This window comes from Trachurus trachurus (assembly GCF_905171665.1).
Source record: "Trachurus trachurus genome assembly, chromosome: 13".
Taxonomy (NCBI): Eukaryota; Metazoa; Chordata; class Actinopteri; order Carangiformes; family Carangidae; genus Trachurus; species Trachurus trachurus.
Window position 1 is genome coordinate 40,240,478 of NC_139892.1, and position 26,084 is coordinate 40,266,561.

The following is a 26,084-nucleotide window of genomic DNA, read 5'->3' on the forward strand; positions in this document are numbered from 1 at the left end:
TTAAGGATTTTTTTTATTTATTCATCAAGTTTTGACTAAAATGTCTCTCCATAGGCGTCGATGTCTTATCAGTGTCTCTGCTGGTTCTCTGTGTTTCTCCACACTGCAAAAACTCAAAATCTTACAAAGAATATTTGTCTTATTTCTAGTCAAAATAAATCTCATTCTACTTAAAATAAGACTCATCACATTTAAAAAGCAGCTTGTTTTTCGACACTTGTGTAACCTAACCCTACATCCCAATCAGCACAGAATGACTGATGAGTTTATCAATACAATGTTCAGCATGAGCCTATATCCAAAAACCAGTGGAGCCAGCAGAACCACAGCCCAGAATAACCTTCACAACACTCTCTGCCTGTTCAACAGTTAGCTGCTAGGATTAGCCACAAGCTAACATGAAGCTATCAAAGTGAGTGAAAAGCTTTTCCGTATCAATGAACTTGTCATGTATCTCACTCAGCATCATCACAGAACATCAGCAGTTGTTGTCTGGAGCAGATCTTCACATGTATGATCAATAAAGTCACCTTTAACCCTCAAATAGAAAGTTAGATTAACGGAGCTCAGTACAAGTCAACCTACCACGAGGCTCCCACAGCAGACTGTTGCCTAGAAACGGGTCAACCCGCCAAGTCTGCAGGGGCTCGTTAGTGTGGCCTTTCAAAATAAGAGCTTCTCACTCATAGATCATAATAAATACATAAAAAATAAATAAAGGAGTGAACGACTTCATATTGTAACAGGCAGATAAATAATAATAATAAACTAAGTGTAGTGCAGCTTCCATAATAACAGAATTACAGTTAGTGGAATTACTAACTCCTTAACTCTGTTACAGCAGCAAGTACAAGACAAATAAATAAAACACATTACAGCAGAGTGAGGACAGAGGAAAGCATCAATGTGTTTAGGAATGACTTGGAAACACTTTATCATGAAAACCAGATTGACAATGTATATGGAACATTTGAAGAATATTCACATCATTATTAAACAAAAAGTGTCCAGTGAAACAACAAAGCAGCAAACTAAAGTCTATAGATGGACCATGGATCATGAAGCGATTAGGAAACGCCTGTCAAAAGACAAATACACTCTACAGAGAATTTATTCAACAAAGAACTAAAGAGGCAGAAAATAAATGTAATTATCAGAATAAGTGAACCAATATTATAAAGCTCTGTAGAAAAGAAAACTATAGGACAATATTGAATAACACCAAAAACAACACTAAAGGAATATGGGATATATAAAATGTTATTATCAAAAATGGTTCAACACAATGTACTGTACTGTAATACAATAGTGACTAAAGGAAAACATTGTTTTAACTGTACAGGTTTTAGATCTATAGCCTATCAAATGGAATATTTACTTTTACACATTTTAAAACAACCATGAATTATTCTAGATTTTTTTTGCCATGAAATGTGACGATTTGAGCTGTTTTCCATGAATTACAATACTTTTAGTTTTACTTTTGACCATGAAATATGATTCATTTTGTTGAATCTCTTTTTAACCATTACATGAATCCTTTAAGTTATCAACTGTGAAACAGTAAAAACACAAATCAAACACTTCAATGTTTAAATTCAGAACATTGCTTTTGCTGGTAATGAACATATTTAGCAGGTTCTCCGTCTATAATGCACATTATCAGTGCAAGCAACACACACACACCAACACAATACAATGAGTTCAGCATCCACACAATATATCACAGCTCATAACAGGTTATCACTGCCTTCAATCTTCCTTTAATGCACAAACAATAGTAACTGTAGGTCATGTTCATGTTTCTGTGGGGACGATAAGAGCTTTCTGCTGCCTGAAATAAATGAATGTTGAGGTCAACAAACAATGTTATTATATTCTATATTCATATAATTAGAGCCAATCATCTACTGGGTTACAGCAACATTAAAAAGGACAACATGGATGATGGTTCACAGCTTTAATCAATGTTTTGTAAGTGTTGGAGGACAACGTGGCAGAAAAACTCCCCGATCCATTTCCATGTGAGGACTGCAGTGATGACTGATAGGAAGCCCAGCTCCATGTTCCTCCCAGCAGCTGAAGAACATGAAATAGTGGATATTGTTGACTAAAGGTTGTAAAAATGTGCTGTGACTCAGTGTTAGTGGAAGTGAAGCAGTGAAACGTCTCTGAAGAATGACACTCATCATCAGCTCATTTTCTTCTTCTTTACAGAGTTCTTCTCACTCTTCACCTCAAAGCAAATCCTCTGTTGATGGGACCATTACCCAGAATCCTTTGCTCTGTGATGCAGGTGCAGGTTTATGACAGTAGGGGGCGCTGACGTCACATTAGGCAGAATCTCACCTGCACCTGTTGAACTGCACCACACAAAGCTCTGACATAGACAGAGTACTCTAATACAAATACACATACTACTGGTCAACATGTACTCTGTTACAAGTAAAAGTAGCTCAGTCCACATGTTACTGCAGTAAGAGTACAAAAGTACTTGCTTTTAAAGGTACTTAAGTATCCAAAAGTACATCTTTTAAATGTACTGTAAGTCAAAGTAAGAGTCAGAGTAAATGTCTTATTCTCCACATCAATGAATGAACTCTAATAGTTTGTAAATGAATGTAAGGAGCTTTGAACTCTTGTTAGTGAGAATGAACTCTTTGAAAGCAGCTGCACTGATGTGCTGCTTTTAGGGGTTAGGGTTTCCTTCTCTGACAAACACAGCTTGTGTCCAATAGGATTTTAGACAAAGACCTGAAAGTAACCAGTACTTTTCAGCCGTACTACTAATTAACTCCAATTTACAGGCAGTGATCTACTGCTGGAGATGAGTGCGCATGCGTGAGAGAGGGTGCCAGCAGGTAACGTCGGGAGGAAAAACTTTTTAATTATGGGAGAATAAGGTCATTGTGGTAAAAGTAAACTGCTGATTCCGTTTTTGGAAACTTTTTGACACGACTTCAGTGTAAAAAAGTAAGACAATACGACTTATTGACGGCGTACTTCAAGTCGCATCGAGCCGAATCAGCTGTTCCTTTGTTTGATGGCGTCTGATCACACAAGCACGCCCAGGTGCGCCTTCGATTCAAGCAAAAGCAAACCTGAACCACCTGCAAAACGTCCGACTTGGGACTACGATAGTAGTCCAGAAGACTCTTGTGCACTCCTTAACCTACCAAATATGGCATCTAACAACTTGGAGGGAATTCTGCTTGGCATAAACGAGAAACTAAAGAAATTGGACAAGCTGGACAACATGGCAAGCGACATTAAAGAGCTAAAAGGTACTGTGCAAACAACTGTCGATCTATTGCAGCAAACACGCGATGACGTAGAAGTTATGAAAGGGAAAGTTAAGGGCCTGGAAGCGTCAGTCAGATATATCTCCGGAGAAAATATGAAGATGAAAGAAAAAATGTTGGAGATGACGACGCGCTCAATGAGAGATAATTTGATATTCACTGGGATCCCTGAGAAAAAGGATGAGACTGTTGAAGAAGCGTTAAGGCATTTTTTTACTGATACGCTGGGGATGAGCAGAGACATGGTCCCGCAGATTACTTTCCACAGAGCGCACAGGCTGGGCGCACGGAGATCCCCACGCTCAGCTGGAGCTCCCCTCCTTTCGGAGGTGGTGATGCAGCCTAAACCAAGAGCGATCATCGCATGCTTTGAACACTATGGACAAAGAGAGACTGTTTTTAAGCTGGGTCCAACGCTAAAAGGAAAGCCTTTTGGCATTAATCAGCAGTTTCCTACTGAAATCGTGGACAGGAGGAAGGCTCTGCTTCCCATTTTTCGTGAGGAGAAAGCGAAGAAAAAGGAAAAAAAACAGAGTAAGGCTTGTTGCTGACAAGTTATACATTGATGGTGAGCTATACAAAGATAAATCTGTTACACCCTGGCTTTATTAGCTACGAGTTGATGTTGATCTATGATATTGATGACCTGTCAAAAGAAATAAGAAATAACATATAGACCTATATTACTTCCCTTCGATTACTATTATTATTATTTCCTCCCCTACTCCGACATGGCCTGCTGGTAACTTATGTTTAGTTTTTGTGTTTTGTTGCTGTTGTTGTTTTGTTTTTTTAAATCAAGGCAAATGTTATATGTGTTTTTGTTTTTTGTTTTTGTTTTTGTTTGTGCATATAATGAAAGAAATGTGGTGCAACCCTTTAGTAATAAAACTCTATTTGCAGATACTATTTTTTTAGCTCTCAGTTATGATGAACTTTGAATCCCTATGTATTGCCAGCTACAATTGCAATGGACTGGCCAATGTTAGTAAAAGAACTGAAATATTTATTTGGTTAGCTAATAAGAAAGAATTAGATATAATATGTCTACAAGAGACGCATTCCACGCAGGAAGATGAAGAAAAATGGAAGAAGGAATGGAAAGGGTCAATTTTTTTTAATCATGGTTTGAAAAACCAAAGGGGAGTTCTAGTTTTGTTTAGAGAACATTTAGATTTTTCTGTGCATAAAATAGAACGTGATATGGATGGTTGAATAATTATTTTAGATGTTGAACTTGAAAATATAGGCCTACGCTTTTGTTTGGTTAATATTTATGCTCCAAATAATAATGATCCTATTTTTTTTGAGAATTTATATTCGATGATTCAGCATTGTGATATTCCTGTAATTCAGACAGGAGATCATAATACTGTTCTTCAACCAGCCAAAGATAGACTGGTGGAAAAGATGATCATCAAGGCCAAAAGCGATACGCTCTTACGTCCATGATGTCCGCAATGGACTTAGTTGATATTTGGAGAATAAAGAATCCGGAGCTAATTAGATACACCTGGCGAAGAAATGCATTGGCAAGTAGAATAGATTTCTTTCTTATTTCTTTCGCCTTAATGGTAAAAGTTAGTCAAGTAATGATTGACGAAAGATTTCGGTCTGATCATTATCTTATTACATTAAAACTAGATTTTACAGACACCATGAGGGGAAGGGGGTATTGGAAGATGAATCAATCATTACTAGAAGATGAGACGTTTATTTGTAAATCCAAGCAATTTATTTTGGATTTCTTTTCCTTTAACGCTGGTTCTGCAAATCCACATATTGTATGGGATACTTTCAAATGCGCTTTTCGAGGTCATGCGATAAAGTACTCAGCATGGAAGCATAAACAAAATTGTAACAAAGAAAAAATGTTGTTAGAAGAGGTGCAAAATATTAGGGATCGTATAGATGCAAATAAATCAGGCTGTATCGACCAAGACCGACAGTTACTAGATGATAAAGAAAAAGAATTGGAGAGGCTGAATCAGAATAAAATAAAGGGCATCATATATAGAAATAAAGCAACATGGATGGAGCATGGAGAAAAATGTAATGCATATTTCTTACAGCTTCAAAATAGAAATATATCTAGGAAGAACATCTCAAAACTGATACATGATGATGGAACGAATATTACATCTGCAAATGATATACTTAATGCGTTAATGAAGTATTATAATGACATTTTTAATGATACTTCTCATTCAACAAATCCTTCCTTGTTTGAGTACATAAAGCCATGCTCCTATCCAGAACTTACAACCCCACAACAGTTATTGTGTGAAGACCCTATAAATGAAGAAAATGTATATGAAGCTATATGTTCATTTCAAAATGGAAAAACCCCTGGATTAGATGGACTGCCAATAGAATTTTACAGAACCTTTTTTGATGAAATAAAAGATCCCTTACTTGCCTCTTATAACTTCTCTTTTGATGTGGGTCATCAGTCTGATACTCAAAAGGAAGGTTTAATCTCATTGTTATTAAAGCATGATGCAGAAGGACAGGCTAAGGATCCGGTAAAATTGAAGAATTGGAGACCCCTTACACTCCTGTGTTGTGATGCACGCATATTAGCAAAATGTTTAGCACTTAGAGTAAGAAAGGTTATAAAAGAATTAATACATTTTGATCAAACGGGTTTTCTAAAAGGTCGCTTTATAGGTGATAATATTAGACGTCTCCTGGAAATAATCGAATATTATGAAGAGAGAAAATTGCCTGGTCTCGTGTTCATAGCAGACTTTGAAAAGGCTTTCGATATGATTAAATGGAAGTACATATACCAATGTTTACAAATTTTTAATTTTGGTGAGACCTTTATAAAATGGGTTCATGTATTATATAAAAATCCTTGTAGTAGAATTATAAATAATGGTCATATCTCAGATCCAATTACATTGTCTAAAGGTGTCAGACAAGGTTGCCCCCTTTCGGCATATTTATTTATTCTTTCAATCGAAATGTTGGCCATAAGAAAAAGAAATAATGTTAATATTAAAGGTTTAGAGATTAATGGTTTAGAATCCAAATGTTCTTTTTATGCAGATGATGCTTCTTTTCATGTTAAAGCGGATAGCCTCTCTTTAGGCTCCCTTATATCGGAATTAGAGCTCTTTGCCTCATTATCAGGATTGAAACCAAATTATGAGAAATGCTCTATCCTTAGAATTGGATCATTAAAGAGAACTGACTTCCAAGTTCCATGTACGGTGCCGATGAAGTGTTCTGATGGCCCTGTGAATCTATTAGGAATACATATACCAGTGGACAACAGTCTTTTGATGAAATCTAATTTTGATTTAAAATTGAAGAAAATGGATAAAATTCTCCAGGCCTGGAGAGGGAAACATCTTACTATTTATGGAAAGGTTACTGTAATTAATTCACTAATACTTTCACAATTTACTTATCTTTTACAGGCTCTGCCCTCTCCTGATACAACTTTATTAAAAGCATATGAGAAAATAATTTTTAATTTTATTTGGAATGGTAAACCTGATAAAATTAAACGTAGTTATCTGTATAATGTACAGGAGAATGGAGGCTTGGGATTAAAAAGCCTTTCAATATTAGATTTAAACTTAAAAGCTGTATGGATACAACGATTATATAATAACCAAGAATGGTTTTCATCCAAATTATTTTCTGCTCAATGTGGTCCCTTAATTGGAAAAGTGTACCCCTTTTTTCAGTTGTGTCCGGCCTCGGTGGTACGTTTATCTGCTTTTTGCCCGACCTCTCCCCCTTTTTTAGAAATTCACTTTCTTTATGGCTTCAGTATCAGTTTTCTTTACCAAATAATTCCTTGGAGATTAGACAACAGATATTATGGCTAAATGAAAATATCTGTATAGACAAAAAAACCTGTGTGCTGGCAAAGAATGTTAAATAAGCATATTTATTTTGTAAATGATTTATTGAATAATGAAGGAAAATTCCTTACTTTTGAATCTTTCATTTTTAAATATGGAGATGTGTGTTCAGAATTGAACTATATGCAGTTACTTTCCACAATTTCTTCATCCTGGAAATCAAAGATAGAAAAACATCCGGAAGATTTAAGAGTATGCCGCCCTCATATTAAGAATGCTAAATGGTTGGGGCAGAAGAAGATTAATTTTGACATGTATAGGTTTTTTATGTATTCTAAAAATATAGCCGCCCAACCATATTATTTTCAAGCACATTGGGAAAGTATTTTTGATACCCCGCTTCCTTGGTTGGATTTATTTAAAAATATGTACAAATCTTCTTGTTCCACATATTTATGGATGTTTCAGTTAAAAATATTCTATAAGATATTACCAACAAGGAAGATGCTTAAAATATGGAGAATAATGGACAATGATAAATGTAGATTTTGTGGGGATGAGGAAGAAGACATTATGCACTTATTTTGGTATTGTCCAGAAGTTGCTCTTTTTTGGCATTATGTGGCTACTTGGTTATGTGACCAAGGACTTGTTTTGTTATTATCTCCAATTAATATTATTTTGGGTTTTCATGAAGAACAACATGTGCTGTTAAATACTCAGAGTCAGAGTCAGAGTCAGAGTATCTTTATTGTCATTATTCAAGATAATGAAATTGTCTTCGGACCCACGGCTTAAAAACACAACATACAATACAGTAATAAATAGAATAGAAAATTAAAAATAAAGAATACTGTTGTTCTGCTTGGGAAAGTTTTTGTTTTTAAAAATCAAGGAGAGCTTAATTTGAGATATTTTATATCATTTATTAAACATCATTATTTACTAATAAATGTATTGCCAAAAAACAAGAAAAATAATGCAGAGAGAAAAAGATGGGAAAGCCTCGCAATAACAAAAACTTGGGATGAAGATTCAATATAGTTCATTGTTTTGTATGTTTTTGTTTTTGGGATTGTTGTCATTGCTCTTATACTGGCTGTAGAGTGAACTAATTAATCCTTTATTTATTGAGTTATGATATGAATTAATGGTGCGTGTAAAATATGTAGTATGCACTTAATGATTATATGTTTTGATTATTTTATGCTGTTAATGTAGGTTCCTTTTTTTGTTGTTTGTTTGTTTGTTCTGTTGTTTTGTATTTTGTCCTCCTTTATGTTTTATGGTGCTGATGGGTTTTTATGTTACTGCCACCTGATTATTGTGTATTTTTTTTTTCTTAGAATGGAAAAAAAAAGAAAAAAAAAAAAAGAGAGAAAGAAAGAAAGAAAAAAAAAAAAGTCCCCATTAGGGGGGGTGGTGGTGGGTTTAAAAAAAAAAAAAAAAAAAAAAAAAAAACTAATTAACTCCAGTAAAAGTACTAATATTTGTCTTGGAAATGTATTCAAGTAAGAGTAATAAGTACCAAAGAAATCTAGTACTCAAGTAAAGTACAAATCCTCTGGATATGTAGCTATAAGTACAGTACTCAAGTAAATGTACTCTGTTACTGTCCACCACTGGACGTCGCTCTGTAGCAGCTCACAAACGCTCAAAATGGCCGCCAGCTGTTTGTCACTGTCAACTGTTGATTATCACAGTAACACAACAGACACACACAAACACACGAGTGTCACGTTAAGATTATATTAAACCACTGTGTCTGTGTGTGTGTGTGTGTGTGTGTGTGTGTGTGTGTGTGTGTGTGTGTCAGATACTCCAGGTGAGGTCAGCACGCTGCAACAACTCTAAAGGTCATTGTCATAGTCGATGGTTCAGTTCACCTTCATGTGAATGTTGTGTGTGTGATAAATGTTCTTTGTTCACTTTGGAGTTTATTTCTTGGAGCAAAGTGCAGAGCAGCAGCAGGTGATTAATCCAGATAAGATAACACCACCACCAACAGGTGAGTCACAGTTCAGAGTGCTACAGGTGACCTTTGACCCAGCGGTTGTGTGGCAGTTTGTTTCCCCGTGTGAAGGTAAGGTGAACAGTCTGAATGTTTTCCTCGTTAACACCTGTCGTTACCTGAGTTCTCTGCCCTTCAACTTGTGGTTGTGTTGTTGTTGTGTTATTATAATGTTACTGTAGCTGAGTCAGAGCTGCAGCTGTAAAGTCTGGACCGACAGAACCGTGTCCTCCATGTTGTGTGGATGTTGTGGGTAGAACCGTGTCCTCCATGTTGTGTTGTTGTGGGTAGAACCGTGTCCTCCATGTTGTGTGGATGTTGTGGGTAGAACCGTGTCCTCCATGTTGTGTGGATGTTGTGGGTAGAACCGTGTCCGCCATGTTGTGTGGATGTTGTGGGTAGAACCGCTGGAATAAGAGCAGAAGCTGTTACTGCCTATCACTGATCAATACTGACAGTTTTCTTTATTGATGATTGATTTTCCAGAGTTGATCGATGTTCAGCATCAGGTTCTTCACAGTAACTGAGTACATTTAGTGCAGTACAGTTGTGAGGTACTTGTACTCTCCTTGAGTATTTCCTTGTTGTGCTACTTCCTGCTTGTACTGCAGCTCATGTAGCTGACAGGTGAAGCTACTGGTCACTTTGCAGCTGCAGGTTGTAGATTAAAAACACCTGATGAGCTCAGAAACACATGATTAAAGATGGTTATTGGACACAAATCATCAATATTGTTGTGGAGAATCTTTTACAGCTGCAACAGTTGTTCAATCAACAGTTTTCAAGCAGAAATTTTCAGTTTTCAGCCTCAAAAACTGAAGATTTCCTTTTTTTCTCTGTTTCATTCGACTGTAAACTGAATATTTTTGTCTCTTTGATTGTTGCTGTGACAAAACGAGACATTTGAAGACGTGGCCTCAGACTGAGAGGAACTTGAACGCATCATTTGTCTGTTTTTTGTGACATTTGATGGAGCAGACGATGAATGGATGGACAGAGACAATAAGTGTCAGTGGCAGCTGGAGAGTGTTTTTCTCTCTTTGAATTTCCAGTGTGAGTGAAATGAGTGAATGTTGTGATAGTGGAGCTGTGAGGTGAAATAAGTCTTGGCCCAGTTGTTTTGTGTGTAATAATCAGCTGTAGCTTGTTTGATCCAGTGGTTTTCTACAGGGACGCTGTCCACACAGAGACTGTGTCACATCAACTCAGTGGATCTCAGTCCTTGTGTGTGTCAGTGGATGGAAACAGTGGTCCATGGATCATGTTGCTGGGCTGCAGCTTCATGACGCCATCTAGTGGACTGATAGTAGAAGTACAGCAGCTGATGGCAGCTTCCTCTTCCTCACTGCTGTGTGACTGCATTCAGCTGACACTGATATGAAGCAACAGACTGAAGCTTGATTTCAAACATACATTTGCAAGGTTAAGCTTAAAACAAATGTGTATTTCTGTTGCAGGTGTAGAAGTATGGCATTCACAAAGCAAGGAATTGAAAAATTGTACAAGTATGTCTCAGTTTAAGAAAATGTTTAAAAAAGAAAAGATAAGCGTCTACAAAAAAGAAGAAGGAGAAAGAGAAAAAGATAGATAGACGAGTGGTGTTCTGTTTGTTTTCTTGTCACAACTTTGTTTCATCATCTTTAACATTTTGAAATAGGGTATAATATTGGTGTTGAAGTAAGCCAATGTAATTATAACAACAGAGAGGGGCGGGTATTAAAAGTTTTCTTCATCCTGCTCCTTTTCATTCATGGTGACAATGTGCAGCTACATTATGTAATTTTGTGCAACCTTGTGAAGAATATAAACCATGAATGGAATAAACCAAAATGAACTGAAAAGCAGAGAAGAAGAGCCAATCAGTGGAGGAGCAGCTGGAGACATGATGAACATGTGAGCTGCTGTGCAGATGAATGATGTGTGTTTCCTCTGCAGGTGAAGCTACAAAGTGTGTGTGAGCTGATGTGGATGTGAGCTCAGCAGCATGGATCAGTGTGAGGACAGAGAGGAGGGAGCCCCTCCCTCTAAAACCAAGAGCCAGACCACAGGTCAAAGGTCAGATGAGCATCTCTAACTGTCCATGACTCAGATCACTGCTCCATCATTATTCACACTCAAAGCTCTGTGTGTGTTGTGTTCAAGGCCAAAGCAGCAGCACAAGACACAGTCTGGATCCAGTGATGAGTCCATTGGTCGTTGTCAGTTTAACAAGAGGCGAGCTTTATTTGAAAGGTCAGAGTTTAAAACAGTCAGAAAGACTTTTCTCTCTAGAAGTCAGTTGTTGTGTTTATTAAAGGGACAACGAGGAGTTTCTATTTGGTTATAAAAAAGTCTCTCGTTAATGTGGATGAATCTACGTTACCACTTGTTAATGGCTCCATTTTAGATAAATGTATCGTTTTGTCTCTATCGTTATTTTGTTATTTTAATTAATGGTGGAAATGCTGGGTGAGCCGACCAGCGTTTCTTTACTTTCGGTTTCGCGGACGCTGCCCGGCGAGTCATGGGAATAACGCCGCCCAATCGCCGTTAATGGTCGGAACTACGACGGTATCTGATCGTCTTCAAACCTCTGACTTTCATTGTTGATTAATGAAAACATTCTTGACAAGATGGCCGTCTTGCGCTGGTCCAAGAATTTCACCGTGCGTGCGGAGACTCATCGTAAATGTAGTATGAAATACTTCGCTTTCAAAAACTCCTTGTTGTCCCTTGAAAAGGTTGAAGATATTTTTCATCAGTTTTTCTCCAACATGCACAATTATCAGTTGTGTTGTTGTTTCAGGATCCAGCAGCAGAGACCAGACTCTCCTGAACCCAGCTGTCTGTCTTTAAAGAGCGACCACTCAAAGGGCTGGATAGATAACTTTAAAGGAGGACGTGGATCAGCTGATCAGATGTAAGAGACAAAACTACATTTCAAAGTTTTTGAGTTTGTGTTGAACGTTCTTCCTGTGGAGTCACATTTCAATGATTCTCATTAAAAACTGAGTTATAACTCAGACACACGTTCAGTGAATGACTGACAGCATCCCATGCATCTTTGTTTCTGTTATTGCATCCACTGCTGACGCTACTAAATATAACAGCTGCTTTTTGTTCACTTCCTGCAGCAGTCGCTCCACTTCAGCACTAAAGAGTCCGACGCTCCCTTTAGATTTTTGTTTGGACATTTTAACTTTCTTTCTCAACTCACCTTCTCTGGCATTCTTGATTTAACAACACGTTCATGAATCTGACGTAGAGTTTGCATGTTCTCCCCGACATGTGTGGGTTCTCTCCAGCTTCCTCCCACAGACCAAAGACATGCAGGACCCCCCCCAGCAGAGACTGCCCTCATCAACTCCTGCTAACATTTCAATATTTCGCACATTCTATGACAAACTGTAAACTGTTTTCTTGTCTGTAACAACATCTATTGCACGTCTGTCCGTCCTGGGTGAGGGATCCCTCCTCTGTTGCTCACCCTGAGGTTTCTCCAATTTTTCCCTGTTAAAAGGGTTTTCCATGGAGTTTTTCCTCAGTCGATGTGAGGGTCTAAGGACAAAGGATGTTGCTACGATGCCATGTAAAGCCCTTTGAGACAAACTGTTTGTAAAAACGGGCTATACAAATAAAATTGCCTTGCCTTGCCTTGCCTTAACTGGTGACTCTAAATTGGCCATAGGTGTGAATGTGTGTCTGTATATGTTGGCCCTGTGATAGACTGGTGACCTGTCCAGGGTGAACCCCGCCTCCTGCCCAAAGTCAGCTGAGAAAGGCTCCAGCTCACCCTCCACCCTAGTGAGGATGAGCTGTATACTGCCCTACAAAGCAAAAAGGCAGTAACTACGCAGAGTTCCGAACTGAGAAAAATGACTTTAAAGTTATCCTGTTGTCCAGCCTAAGTAGTTGTAGGTAGATTATTGGACATGAGGCAGTTTTGTTACTTTGTATTAGCTTATTCTTTGTACATATTAATTCTCATATTTGATTTGATGTTTTACCCCTATTTTGCAGTTACTGTATTCTTGCTCTGTATTACTTGCCAAAAATGTGGCACCATACCAAGGAAAAGGGCAGTAACTGCAGATTCTTCAAAAACTATTCTGTCACAACTTGTGCTCTAGGTGTGTTAGAAACACTGTATTTGGACTAATTGGAACCATTTGTTTCCCTGAACATGGATATACCAAACCCAAAGTAATCTGACCATTTTAGGCCAATATTTTCCACCCGGAAATTCTGGTGCTGAAATTGCTGTTTAAAGTGTCTCACATTCCTAAACTGTATATATAAAGCCCAAATTAGGACAATTTATTTTGAATAGTACCAGTATGGGAAACATGGAAACAGTAACTTCACTCTGCGGCAACACGGTTGTTTTTACGTTAAGTAAAACAAAGCAAAAGTACAGTAACTGACAGAGTAACGGTAGTTACTGCCTTCTTGCTTTGTTTCACTAGGGCTTTTTGCAGTTACTGTAAAAACGACTACCATTTTTCTCCAAAACGACACACATTTGAGATAAGATATTTTGTCACATAACAAAGGATGCCTTGAATGTCATGAAAATGATAATAACTCATTTTCGACCAAAAATGCAGTTACTGCCTTTTTGCTTTGTAGGGCAGTATAGAAGATGAATGAACTTAAAGAGATATTGGTGAATTATGCCCATTGTTACAAAATGTAGGAAAAGGAAGTCATTCACATTTGTAACCCTTAAAATAACTTTACAGAGAATTCTTTTGAAAACCTAAAACTGTTAAACATGAGTTGTGTTGTTGTTTCAGGATCCAGCAGCAGAGACCAGACTCTCCTGAACCCAGCTGTCTGTCTTTAAAGAGCGACCGGTCAAAGGACTTGGTCATTGACTTTAAAGGAGGACGTGGATCAGTTGATCAGATGTAAGCTGTAACTGACAGTCAGACTCAGGTTATTGTAGAAAAGAACCAGTTTGTACGACGTGTTGTTGGACCAGGTCTGAAACCAAAGTGTCTCTGTCTGTTGTGAACGTCCTCAGGGGACATATAAAGTCCATCTTGTATTATCTCTCTGTACTGATGTTGACTTGACACTGATTCCTCCACAGAGTGGACCAGGAGAGCTCAGAGGTTCCCAGTGGTCAGTCTGCCCAGCAGCATCAAACACACCTGGACTCCATATTTATGGTGAGGACATGTCCAACAGCTGCTGTTACATCTGTTGTGTTCACCATCATCTCCATGCTGCACTTTGACACCAGTGGATTGTCAGTCTGTCCAACATGGATCTGATGTTTGGCTCCATGGTTTTAGTTTGATGCTGTCACTCATAGAGTTTCTGTTCCAGCTGCTGGAGGAGAACATGGTCACTTTTGTCAAGAACGAGCTGAAGAAGATCCACAAGGCTCTGAGTCCAGATTACCCAGAATGCTCAGGGAGTCAGAGGGAGGATGAGGAGGTGTTGGACGGTGAGGATGAAGAGAGGAGGAGCAGCAGAGAGGCATTAGTGAAGATCACAGTGAACTTCCTGAGGAGGATGAAGCAGGAGGAGCTGGCTGAGCGTCTGCAGAGCGGTAAGAGGATTTCTCTAAAGCCAGTGTAATGCCGTGTTCCCACCAAACGTGATGATGCGTTGTTGCGCGTCGAGATTACATGTTAAGTCAATGCAAAAACGCGTCATCACGCCGGGCGATGCGATGGACGCGTTGGCCACGAAAATCGCTTCCATCGCGTCGCCCGGCGCGATGACGCTTCATCGCTCAAGTTGAAATAATTGAACTTTTGCGGCAAATTTGCGTGAAGACGCACTGCGACAGCCTATCAGCGTTGAGATTGTCACCGACGTGCTGACGTACGGACGTACTGGTGTTCCCTTGGCAATTTAGTTTAGTTTATTATTCAGATCCCCATTAGTACTCACAGGCGGTCAGTCACACAGTAGTACGTACCTGTCTCCGCTGCGGCCAGAGACCCGCACCGCTGTTCCTGTCCCTGTCCCGCAACGGTGGTTATCTCGGCCATGGTCGAAGAGAGAATGAAATGGTGGGAGAAATGTTGTTGTTTGGGCGGGCTCGTCACGCGACGTGATGCTGTGACGAGGCGTTTTTTTGCATATTGGACAAGCGTTGAAACTGGAGCGTGTAGCGCGACGTGATTTCATTTGACACGCGATTACATCACGTTCATCACATTTGGTGGAAGACACTGGGCTTCAGCCAACTCTGATTGGCTGTGTGCTCACTATGGTGATTCTGATTGGCGGTGCCCTAAGCGCATCAGCGCGGTGTGTGGGAGGGACGGAAGTGACCACAGTAAACAAACAGTGTCCTAGCCTGTCCTACAGTAAAAATGGCACATCAAATAAAAAGAGAAGTAAAGCAATATATTAAGCGGCAATATAATATTTAAGCACCAAAGATGTTCAATCAAACCCACATAGCTTGAAACAACGTTCAAAACACACACAGCTAGTGTCACAACTAAGCATATAAAGTCTGGTGTGTTTCACTGTTTCCTTTCTCCCGACTGTGGCCGACGAGAGGCGACAGACTCGTCGAACAAGAGGCCGTCGGCGTCGGGGCAGTGTGTGGGGGCCTTAAAGATTCAACATGATGGACAAATGAGACGTTCACTGACATCAACACATGAAGGGAAACATGTTCATATAGTCGTTATTCAGAGGGATTAAAATGTTAAAATGTTTTCTTTATGAATTTTACTATGTTTCTGTTTATTCAGGAACTCCTCGTGCAGTTTGTGGACGTCAACTCAAATCTGTCCTGAAGGAGAAGTTCCAGTGTGTGTTTGAGGGGATCGCTAAAGCAGGAAACCCAACCCTTCTGAACCAGATCTACACAGAGCTCTACATCACAGAGGGAGGGGCTGAAGAGGTCAATGATGAACATGAGGTCAGACAGATTGAAACAGCGTCCAGGAAACCACACAGACCAGAAACAACCATCAGACAAGAAGACATCTTTAAAGCCCCACCTGGAAGAGACCGACCAATCAGAAGAGTGATGACAAAGGGAGTGGCTGGCATTGGGAAAACAGTCTTAACACAGAAGTTCACTCTGGACTGGGCTGAACACGAAGACAACCAGGACATACACTTCACATTTCCCTTCACCTTCAGACAGCTGAATGTGCTGAAAGAGAAAAAGTTCAGCTTGGTGGAACTTGTTCATCACTTCTTCTCTGAAACCAAAGAAGCAGGAATCTGCAGGTTTGATCAGTTCCAGGTGGTCTTCATCTTTGACGGTCTGGACGAGTGTCGACTTCCTCTGGACTTCCACAACACTGAGATCCTGACTGATGTGACAGAGTCCACCTCAGTCAACGTGCTGCTGACCAACCTCATCAGGGGGAACCTGCTTCCCTCTGCTCGCCTCTGGATAACCACACGACCTGCAGCAGCCAATCAGATCCCTCCTTACTGTGTTGACATGGTGACAGAGGTCAGAGGGTTCACTGACCCACAGAAGGAGGAGTACTTCAGGAAGAGGTTCAGAGATGAGGAGCAGGCCAGAGAGATCATCTCCTACATCAAGACATCACAAAGCCTCCACATCATGTGCCACATCCCAGTCTTCTGCTGGATCACTGCTACAGTTCTGGAGGAGCTGTTGAAGACCAGAGAGGGAGGAGTGCTGCCCAAGACCCTGACTGAGATGTACATCCACTTCCTGGTGGTTCATCTAAAACTGAAGAAGGTCAAGTATGATGGAGGAGCTGAGACAGATCCACACTGGAGTCCAGAGAGCAGGAAGATGATTGAGACTCTGGGAAAACTGGCTTTTGAGCAGCTGCAGAAAGGAAACCTGATCTTCTATGACTCAGACCTGACAGAGTGTGGCATCGATATCAGAGCAGCCTCAGTGTACTCAGGAGTGTTCACACAGATCTTTAAAGAGGAGAGCGGCCTGTACCAGGACAAGGTGTTCTGCTTCGTCCATCTGAGTGTTCAGGAGTTTCTGGCTGCTCTTCATGTCAATCTGACCTTCATCAACTCTGGACTCAACCTGATGTCACAACAACAAACAACTTCCAAGAAGACTGAAACAACAGGAGTCAAATCTGCAGAGACAAACTTCTACCAGAGCGCTGTGGACGAGGCCTTACAGAGTCCAAATGGACACCTGGACTTGTTCCTCCGCTTCCTCCTGGGTCTTTCACAGGGGACCAATCAGAATCTCCTACGAGGTCTGATGACACAGACAGGAAGTGACTCACGGTCCAATCAGGAAACAGTCCAGTACATCAAGAAGAAAATTGAAGAGACTCCCTCTGCAGAGAAAAGCATCAACCTGTTCCACTGTCTGAATGAACTGAATGATCGTTCTCTAGTGGAGCAGATCCAACAGTCCCTGACATCAGGACGTCTCTCCACAGATGAACTGTCTCCTGCTCAATGGTCGGCTCTGGTCTTCATCTTACTGTCATCAGAAGAAGATCTGGACGAGTTTGACCTGAAGAAATACTCTCCTTCAGAGGAGGCTCTTCTGAGGCTGCTGCCAGTGGTCAAAGGGAAAGCCTCCAACAAAGCTCTGTAAGTGTAGAGATAGTTGGATATATTCATCATTATATAAAAACCCTTCTGTCTTTCAACAGGACAGATATTTAATTCCTTTCTTCTTTAATTCCCAATGATCATCTCTTCAGACTGAGCGGCTGTGACCTCTCAGAGAGAAGCTGTGAAGCTCTGTCCTCAGTCCTCAGCTCCCAGTCCTCTAGTCTGAGACACCTGGACCTGAGTAGCAACAACCTGCAGGACTCAGGAGTGAAGCTGCTGTCTGCTGGACTGAAGAGTCCACACTGTAGACTGGAGACTCTCAGGTGAGGATCCATCCAGCTGTTTATCTGATGCCACTTGAACACAGCAGCAGGTGTTGACAGAGGGTTCCTGTGTGTTGTTGTGTGTGTTCAGGATGTCTGGTCACAGAGGAAGGCTGTGCTTCATTGGACATGTTCATGTTTTTAGTGAACGTTGAACTGAATGAATCAGTTTATAAATGATGAACCTGAGCAGCGTTCACTGTCACCAGAGTGAACACTGCTCAGGTTTTATGACAGTTTTACCTGGTTCTTCACTTTCAGCAGAATATGACTCATTGTTTAAGTGGTAAAATATTTTCTCAGTCTCAACATTTTTAGTTCATTAATTCATATAGTTTGTTAGTGGCAGTGATTAGAGGCTGGTGATGGAGGTAGAAGGAGGTTCTACTTAAAAACAACAGCTGATTATTTATTTAAAGGGCCCATATTATGCAAAATCCACTTTCTACTGGTTTTGTAGTGGTTCTATGTGTTCCCGTGGCCTTTCTATGACGCCTGGAGGTGAAAAAAGTCTGTTCACTCCCTAAATTGATTGCTACACTTTTTGAGATAGTGTCTCCAAACGTGGGAATTGGAAGTGCTGTGCAGCTTGACGTCACAAAGCACCGAACTCACGTGATTCCACGTCCCGGTACTTCCTTATCCTCTTCCTTATCCTGTCCGTCATTTCACATAAAGCGGTGCGGGAGGAGCGGTCGGTACTGCGGTCGCCAGATGATCATTTTGAATCATTGACTGAAAAAACATCCGTCAGTCATTACAAATGAAATCGTGGACCGGAGAATATTGGAATGGTACCATCACAGTCACAGTTTATAGTCAAATCTATCTATAAATCTATTTATACAAACTAGAACATGTTGAGTAAGAAACACTGTAAACTCTCAGGTTTGTGTTGAAATTGTTGTTGTGTATTTATGATTCTAACCTGTTATTTCCTTCATATTGAGTATGTGAGTGTTTTTCCTTGAAATCCTCTTCAGATTGAGCGGCTGTAACCTCTCAGAGAGAAGCTGTGAAGCTCTGTCCTCAGTTCTCAGCTCCCAGTCCTCTAGTCTGAGACACCTGGACCTGAGTAACAACAACCTGCAGGACTCAGGAGTGAAGCTGCTGTCTGCTGGACTGGAGAGTCCACACTGTAGACTGGAGACTCTCGGGTGAGGATCCATCCAGCTGTTTATGTGATGCCACTTGAACACAGCAGCAGGTGTTGACAGAGGGTTCCTGTGTGTTGTTGTGTGTGTTCAGTCTGTCAGGATGTCTGGTCACAGAGGAAGGCTGTGCTTCTCTGGCCTCAGCTCTGAGCTCCAACCCCTCCCATCTGAGAGAGCTGGACCTGAGCCACAACCATCCAGGAGCCTCAGGAGTGAAGCTGCTGTCTGCTGGACTGGAGGATCCAGACTGGAGACTGGACTCTCTCAGGTATCGAGAGGCTGCTGCAGCCACACACACTGTCTGATAGAGAGGAGGAGGAGCTGGAACATTTTCTATGGCCCCTGTCACACCTGGTCACACCTGGTATTAACATCTGTCTCAGGTGATCCATGCATAGGGATGGGAATCGAAAACCGGTTCTTGTTGAGAATCGGTTCCCAGTGTTTCAATTCCTTGGAATCGTTTGCAAAATTGGCAAATCAATTCCAGTCCTTTTTTTTTTTCTTGCCGCGGTCGCTCTGTGAATTAATGCTGGTGAGTCCAACACGGCGGTCGGGTTTAATTACAGGCAGTGTGCCTGTTTATCACTATAAACACGGTAGATGTGGTGAGTGACTGAGCTGAGGCTGGTGGTGTGTGGTCAGCGGCGTGGAGCGGTGTGGGTCTCTGACTGCAGCTCCGCCTGACTGCCAGTGAGTGCTTTGGGACGGGGCTCACGGTAACACCAGCTGCTCGTTGAAAACAGCAGTGATCGCCTCATGCTTTCACGTCTCCAAACCAGACACGTCTGTAACAACATCTGAAAAGTTGGCAAGTTGCTCAAAACAGCGATATCGCTGCCGCAGGGACCTGCCGTGTAGAGAAAAAAATGGTTCAGTCATATTGATTTTGACTTAATTTTGACAAGCCATGCTTCCAAATGTTGAAATTTAGGTCGACAAATTACTTTTTGGTCGATAATGCTTGGTCGACTATTTGGGGGCAACCCTAGTACAAACGTGAACAAAGTTTGTTGTCCTTTTTTTCCAAATGAGAATTGATAAAGAATCGAATCGTTAAGCAGAATCGAAAATGGAATTGGAATCGTAAAAATCTTATCAATTCCCATCCCTATCCGTGCATTGATGACATCAGATCCCATCACTCAGACCATATCCAGAGGTGGTGTAGGCCACAGTGAAGCTCCGCCCACTCCACTGACCAGGGGTGGAAAGAGTACCAAATAAATCTACTAGTAAAAGTACTTTTACCTTGATGAAATTTTACTCAAGTAAAAGTAAAAGTACTGGTGTCAAAATCTACTCAAGTAAAAGTAAAAAGTAGCTCATTTAAAATTTACTCAGAGTAGAAGTTACTTAGTTCCTTTTTTTTTCACTGCAGTTGTCCAGAGCCACTACTGGCCCAAGGTTGTCACGATCATGATACTAAAACTTTCAACTCAATATCGTTATTAAGAAAAATATTCGATACTCAATACCAAGTTCAAGTTCAAGTTCAAGTTTAACTTTATTATCCTCATAGAGGAAATTCATATGGTCATTGCACGGCCCATGTCAGATAGATAAAAAGAAGTAGTTAAAATAAATACAAACATACAAACATTTAAAAAAACAAAGACAGAAAAACAACAGAAGTGCATACAGGCATACAAGTGAGTTCACATTATCTGCTATTGAGCATTCTAATTGCTGTTGGCACGAAGGAATTGCTGTATCTCACAGTCCTAATTTTTTGCTGGAGGATTCTGCCCCCTGGCCTACCACTCCTTCGAAACCTTAGATGGAGAGGGTGCCTGTGATAATTCATGATTTGTTCAGCCTTTTTTAAGATCAGCTCCCTGTACAGTTGGGTTGCCGATGCCTGATCGATCCCAATGATCCTACTGGCTGTCTTGATCATACGCTGCAATTTAGCTTGATCCCGAACATGCATATTACCAAAAGTACAGAGGAGGCCAAAGGTAAGAACGCTCTGCAGGACAGTTTTATAGAACATTTGGAGGATACGTCGGTCTATCCTGAGATAGTTCAACCTTCTAAGGAAGAACAGCCTCTGCTGTAGCTTCCTGGACTTACTTGTTGCTAGATCGCTGAATTTAAGTTGGTCATCTATTTCAACTCCTAGATATTTATAGGTAGAGACCCTCTGGATTTGCTCACCATCTATGTTAGAAGGGGGGACACTTATCTTTCTTTTACTAAAGTCAATTACCATCTCTTTAGTTTTTTTGGCATTGACCTCCAAGAAGTGGTCTGAGCACCACTGCATAAAACCCTCTATCTCCCTATCAAAACCCTCCACAGATGCTCTTCCAGATTTTAAAAATCCGACTAAGGCTGTGTCGTCTGCATATTTAAAAAACGTATGCTCAGAAGAGGCTGCTTGACAATTATTTGTGTATAAAACAAATAACACAGGGGACAAAACACACCCTTGAGGAGCACCGGTGTTGATGATCTTTGGTGATGAGAGAGCTGAATTAAACCTCACTCGCTGACTACGATTGGTCAGAAAATCATAGATCCACAAAATAATTTTAGAGTTTACACTGAGATCCATTAATTTGTTCACTAACAAATGCGATTGAATTGTATTGAAAGCACTACTAAAATCTACATACACCACTTTAGCCAAGTTATTTGCACCTTCAAGGTGCTCATAGATGTTATTCACCAGAGTCAGTAGTGCATCCTCAACCCCTCTGCAGAACCTGCTTCTTAGGTTTGTACCCTGTGATTGTTTGTAAGCCCATCCATGCTCTTCTGCTATCAGATTTAAAAAAAACTCTCTACTCTGTCTTTGTATGCTGCTTTACACTGTCTGATCATGGCTTTAATCTGCCTCTGTACCTCCTTCTTCTTTTCCTTGCTTCCCCCTGACTTAAACAGGCATTTTTTCTGATTAAGAAGTTGTTTTAGCTCTGGAGACACCCATGGCTTATTAATGGCCATGGATCTGACTGGGCTCCTACATTTAACTCAACGGGCCGGTAGGAGTAGGACCGGTCCGGCCTTCAGCCCCGGTGTGTCTACTGTCTAGTCATTTAATCTGGCAGGGTCAGCGGTCCCGTTACCGAACACAGCCGGACATGTTCATGAGTTCATTAAAAAAAAAAAAAAAACGGACGCCACGGACAGGACGTGAAAAGTGGACATGTCTGGTCAAAAGAGGACGTTTGGTCACTGTAAACGTAGCTGAATAGATGGACATGCCTGATAACGTTGTCTTTAATCATTGACGTCAGCTTTTAACCGCTAGCTGCGGCTAATGGCTAATATTAAGACGACAACATAGCGACAAGCCCTGTTATGCACTAACTCACGTAGCGGTGAGGGGGGGGGGGGGGGGGGGGGGGGGGGTACGTGTGCCTAGCTACCTGCTGCTGCTGCTGTGTGCGTCTGTGAAGGGAGGGAGAGAGAGAGAGAGAGAGAGAGAGAGAGAGAGAGAGAGAGAGAGAGAGGCGGCAGCGGCGTAGCTACTTTTGACAACCCACACAGACACAGTGCAAGTTCATATATTTTTTACTTTGTAACGGAAGCTATTTCAAATGTAACTTAGTAAGTTAGTTAGTAACTAAGTAAATTTCTTCAAAAAATATGTACTCAAGTAAAAGTAAAAGTACTGATTTTAAAAATTACTCAAAAAAGTACAAATACACAAAAAAGCTACTTAATTACAGTAAGGAGAGTAAATGTAACTCGTTACTTTCGGTAACACTTTACACTAAGGTACACAAAATTAGAGTAGTTAATGAGTAACTAATGAGTAACTAATGAGGAACTAATGAGTAGTTAGTGAGGAACTAAGCTACACAAAATTACAGTAGTTACTGAGGAACTAAGCTACACAAAATTACAGTAGTTACTGAGGAACTACTGATTAATTAACTATTAGTTAATGGTCAGTTCTTCAGGAACCCCTGATCAAATTTCAGAGGAGTAGTTACTGAGGAACTAATGAGTAGTTAGTTAGGGAACTGAGATACACAAAATTAGAGTAGTTACTGAGGAACTAATGATTAACTAACTATTAGTTAATGGTCAGTTCTTCAGGAACCGCTGATCAAATTTCAGAGGAGTAGTTACTGAGGAACTAATGAGGAACTATTAATGATCAGTTCTTCATTAACTCATGATCAAATTTCATAGATAGTTAATCACAACTTGATGATTAGTGAACTAGTTACTTCATCAGTACAGAATCATTACTCAGTAACATGTCCAGTAGTTAACCTTTATGACCTAAAGTGACACATAATGAGTGGTTTTTCATTTCTTCATCTTCATCTTTACATTAGTAGTTCCTTAAAAAATCACAGACAGCAGGATTCTTTAGAAGATTTTATTCATTAATTTCAGACCACATACACATCAATATGACCATCCATGTTGCCTTCGAAATAAATATGATAGTTTGTCACATGTTTGGTAGGCTAAATGAATGTATCATGGGGCTGTGTAGTACTGTATACTGATCACACCGTGGTTCACAGTAAAGGTGTTTGAGTAGTTATTTACTATGAAACAAATTTGGAATGAATGAGGAACTCACTATTAGTTAATGGTGAGTTCTTCAGTAACTCCTAATCAAATTACTGAGGAACTAACTATTAATTAATCATTAGTTACCCTTTTTGTGTACCTTAAGGTAAAGTGAGACATCAAAATGAGTAGGTAATGAGTACTGAATCATTAGTTACCCTTTTTGTGTACCTTATAGTAAAGTGAGACATCAAAATGACTAGGTAATGAGTACTGAATCATTAGTTACCCTTTTTGTGTACCTTATAGTAAAGTGAGACATCAAAATGAGTAGGTAATGAGTACTGAATCATTACTGAATCATTAGTTACCCTTTTCGTGTACCTTATAGTAAAGTGAGACATCAAAATGACTAGGTAATGAGTACTGAATCATTAGTTACTCTTTTTATGCACCTTATAGTAAAGTGAGACATCAATATGAGTAGGTAATAAGTACTGAATCATTACCTAGTCATTAGTTACTATTTTTGTGTAAGGTACACAAACATTACAGTAGTTACTGATGAACTAATGAAGAACCAAAATAATCATTTGCCTCTATGTGCACCAAAATAACTTTTGTCTTCACGGGCACCAAAATAAGATTTTACCTGCACAGGTACACCAAAATAACATTTTTTTTATGTCCACACACAAGAAAATATGATAGAATGTAAAAAAAAATAAAAATAAAAATAAAAAGAGAAAGAAAAGAAAAGAAAAACCATTGTAGCTTTCTTGTTTTAATAATAGCCTAATAAAAAATAACAAGTGTGTAGCGTCCCCAGCTAAATGATGGTCACAAATGATGAAACTGATGGTTCACATTCCTTCATTCCATGGACCGTATTCAGTTGCAGACACACCGTAAGAGCTATGAGAAGAAAATAAAATACAGTTACCTTTCCTTTTACATAAATGAAATTATTTTTAACTGCTTTTATCACATAAACAATCATGTAAGTTGACTCCCTTTTTATCTATTTAATCAAAAGACAATATCCAAATGGAGTGCTGTATTACCATGAAATAAATATTTTTAACCGTTTGTTTTTAATCCAATAAACTGTTTTTAACCTTACCAGACCTCACATCAAACAGACAAAACAGTCCTGTTGCATTAATAAAACAATCAACGAGTTAGCTTAGCTTCATCTCACTTCAATGTATTGAAGTGAGATGGAGCTAAACTAAGCTAACTAAGCCGAGCTGGCCAATGCTAATAGCTACCGCTAACCACAACATGTTCCATACATGAGACTATCAACGGCGACCAAACTCGAGCCGGACATAAATATAACATGAAAAGGTAACAAAAACAAACCTTGTGCCCCTTATTAGCCAGGTGCTAGGGCGTTTCATGTAAGTTAGGCACACTTTTAGCATTGAAGACACTCTGGCCTTGCAGACACACTGCCGGTAAAATCCGTAGCACCGGAAGTTTATGAGGTCTCGGCGAGACGCTTTCAAAATAAAAGCACTGAATATAACGTCGGCTTAATATATAAGAAATAAAGCCCTGACCTTGACTAATGTTCAGAAACTAAATAAATAAACACAATAACAACAAATGAAGTAATGTTCTTATCATATTAAAGGTCATTTACAAAGTGTCATTTGTCTTTTATTTTGGAAACGAGATCATCATTTCCTGTGCACCTTTACTGTGAGGAGCAGTGAATTCACTTGGCACAAGAGAAGCAATTGACCATGCCACAAGAGAAGCAATGGACCATGCAGGGAAAAGCAAAAGAAGGAAAATCCCATTTCGACGATATCTCGAGGATGAGTGTGTGACCGTACAGTGATATTTTAATGGTATCTGTCTTTTTTTTTTTTTTGGAAGATGTGTAAGATGACTCCTCAAATTTTACTATGCTAACTTTCTCCAAAGTGACCTAGCATAGCATCGATGCTATGGTCGGTTAACAGAATGTAGCATTGATGCTACACTTGCACACGTTGTACAAAACATTAAATAACCTGTTAACTGCATCTGAATCGTGGGATTCTTTGCTTTCCGAGGGTCCTTGAATGGTGCCTCTATGAAAGTATGCTCAAGTGTTGCATTGATGCTAGCTCGGTTTAGCTCTGTTCCCTTACCATGTGGTTACATGATGCATATCGTCCCTTGTTGTCATAAAGGCACCATTCAAAAAATCCAGTGATTCAGATGCTGTTCACAACTCGTCTCTATCATATACGGTTCATAAGTTATTAAATATTTTGACAAAAATGTGCAACCTCAGCATCAATGCTATGCTCGGTTTAGCTTCTCTTCCAGTGTCACGTGTTGTCGTAGAGGCACCATTCAAGGACCCTCGGAAAGTGGATAACCCCCCGATTCAGATGCTGTTCACAGCTCGTCTCTATCATAAACGGTTCATAAGTTATTTAATGTTTTGTAAAACATGTGCAAGCGTAGCATCAATGTAACGTTCGGTTAACCAAACTACGGTCGGTTTTAGAGGG

The 26,084-nt window shown here is 39.9% G+C and overlaps 1 protein-coding gene across 1 annotated transcript in view; it reads left to right on the forward strand.

Annotated features, from left to right (window-relative positions):
- Window positions 1-26,084, forward strand: part of LOC310996399 (uncharacterized protein) — a gene marked incomplete at its 3' end in the record, with an annotated part of 135,227 nt that overhangs the window by 36,688 nt on the left and 72,455 nt on the right. The window contains exons 19-20 of the mRNA XM_083985774.1: window positions 17,762-17,935; window positions 18,919-19,092. Of these exons, the coding sequence (XP_083841900.1) occupies window positions 17,762-17,935; window positions 18,919-19,092 (348 nt within the window). The remainder of the gene's footprint in view (window positions 1-17,761; window positions 17,936-18,918; window positions 19,093-26,084) is intronic.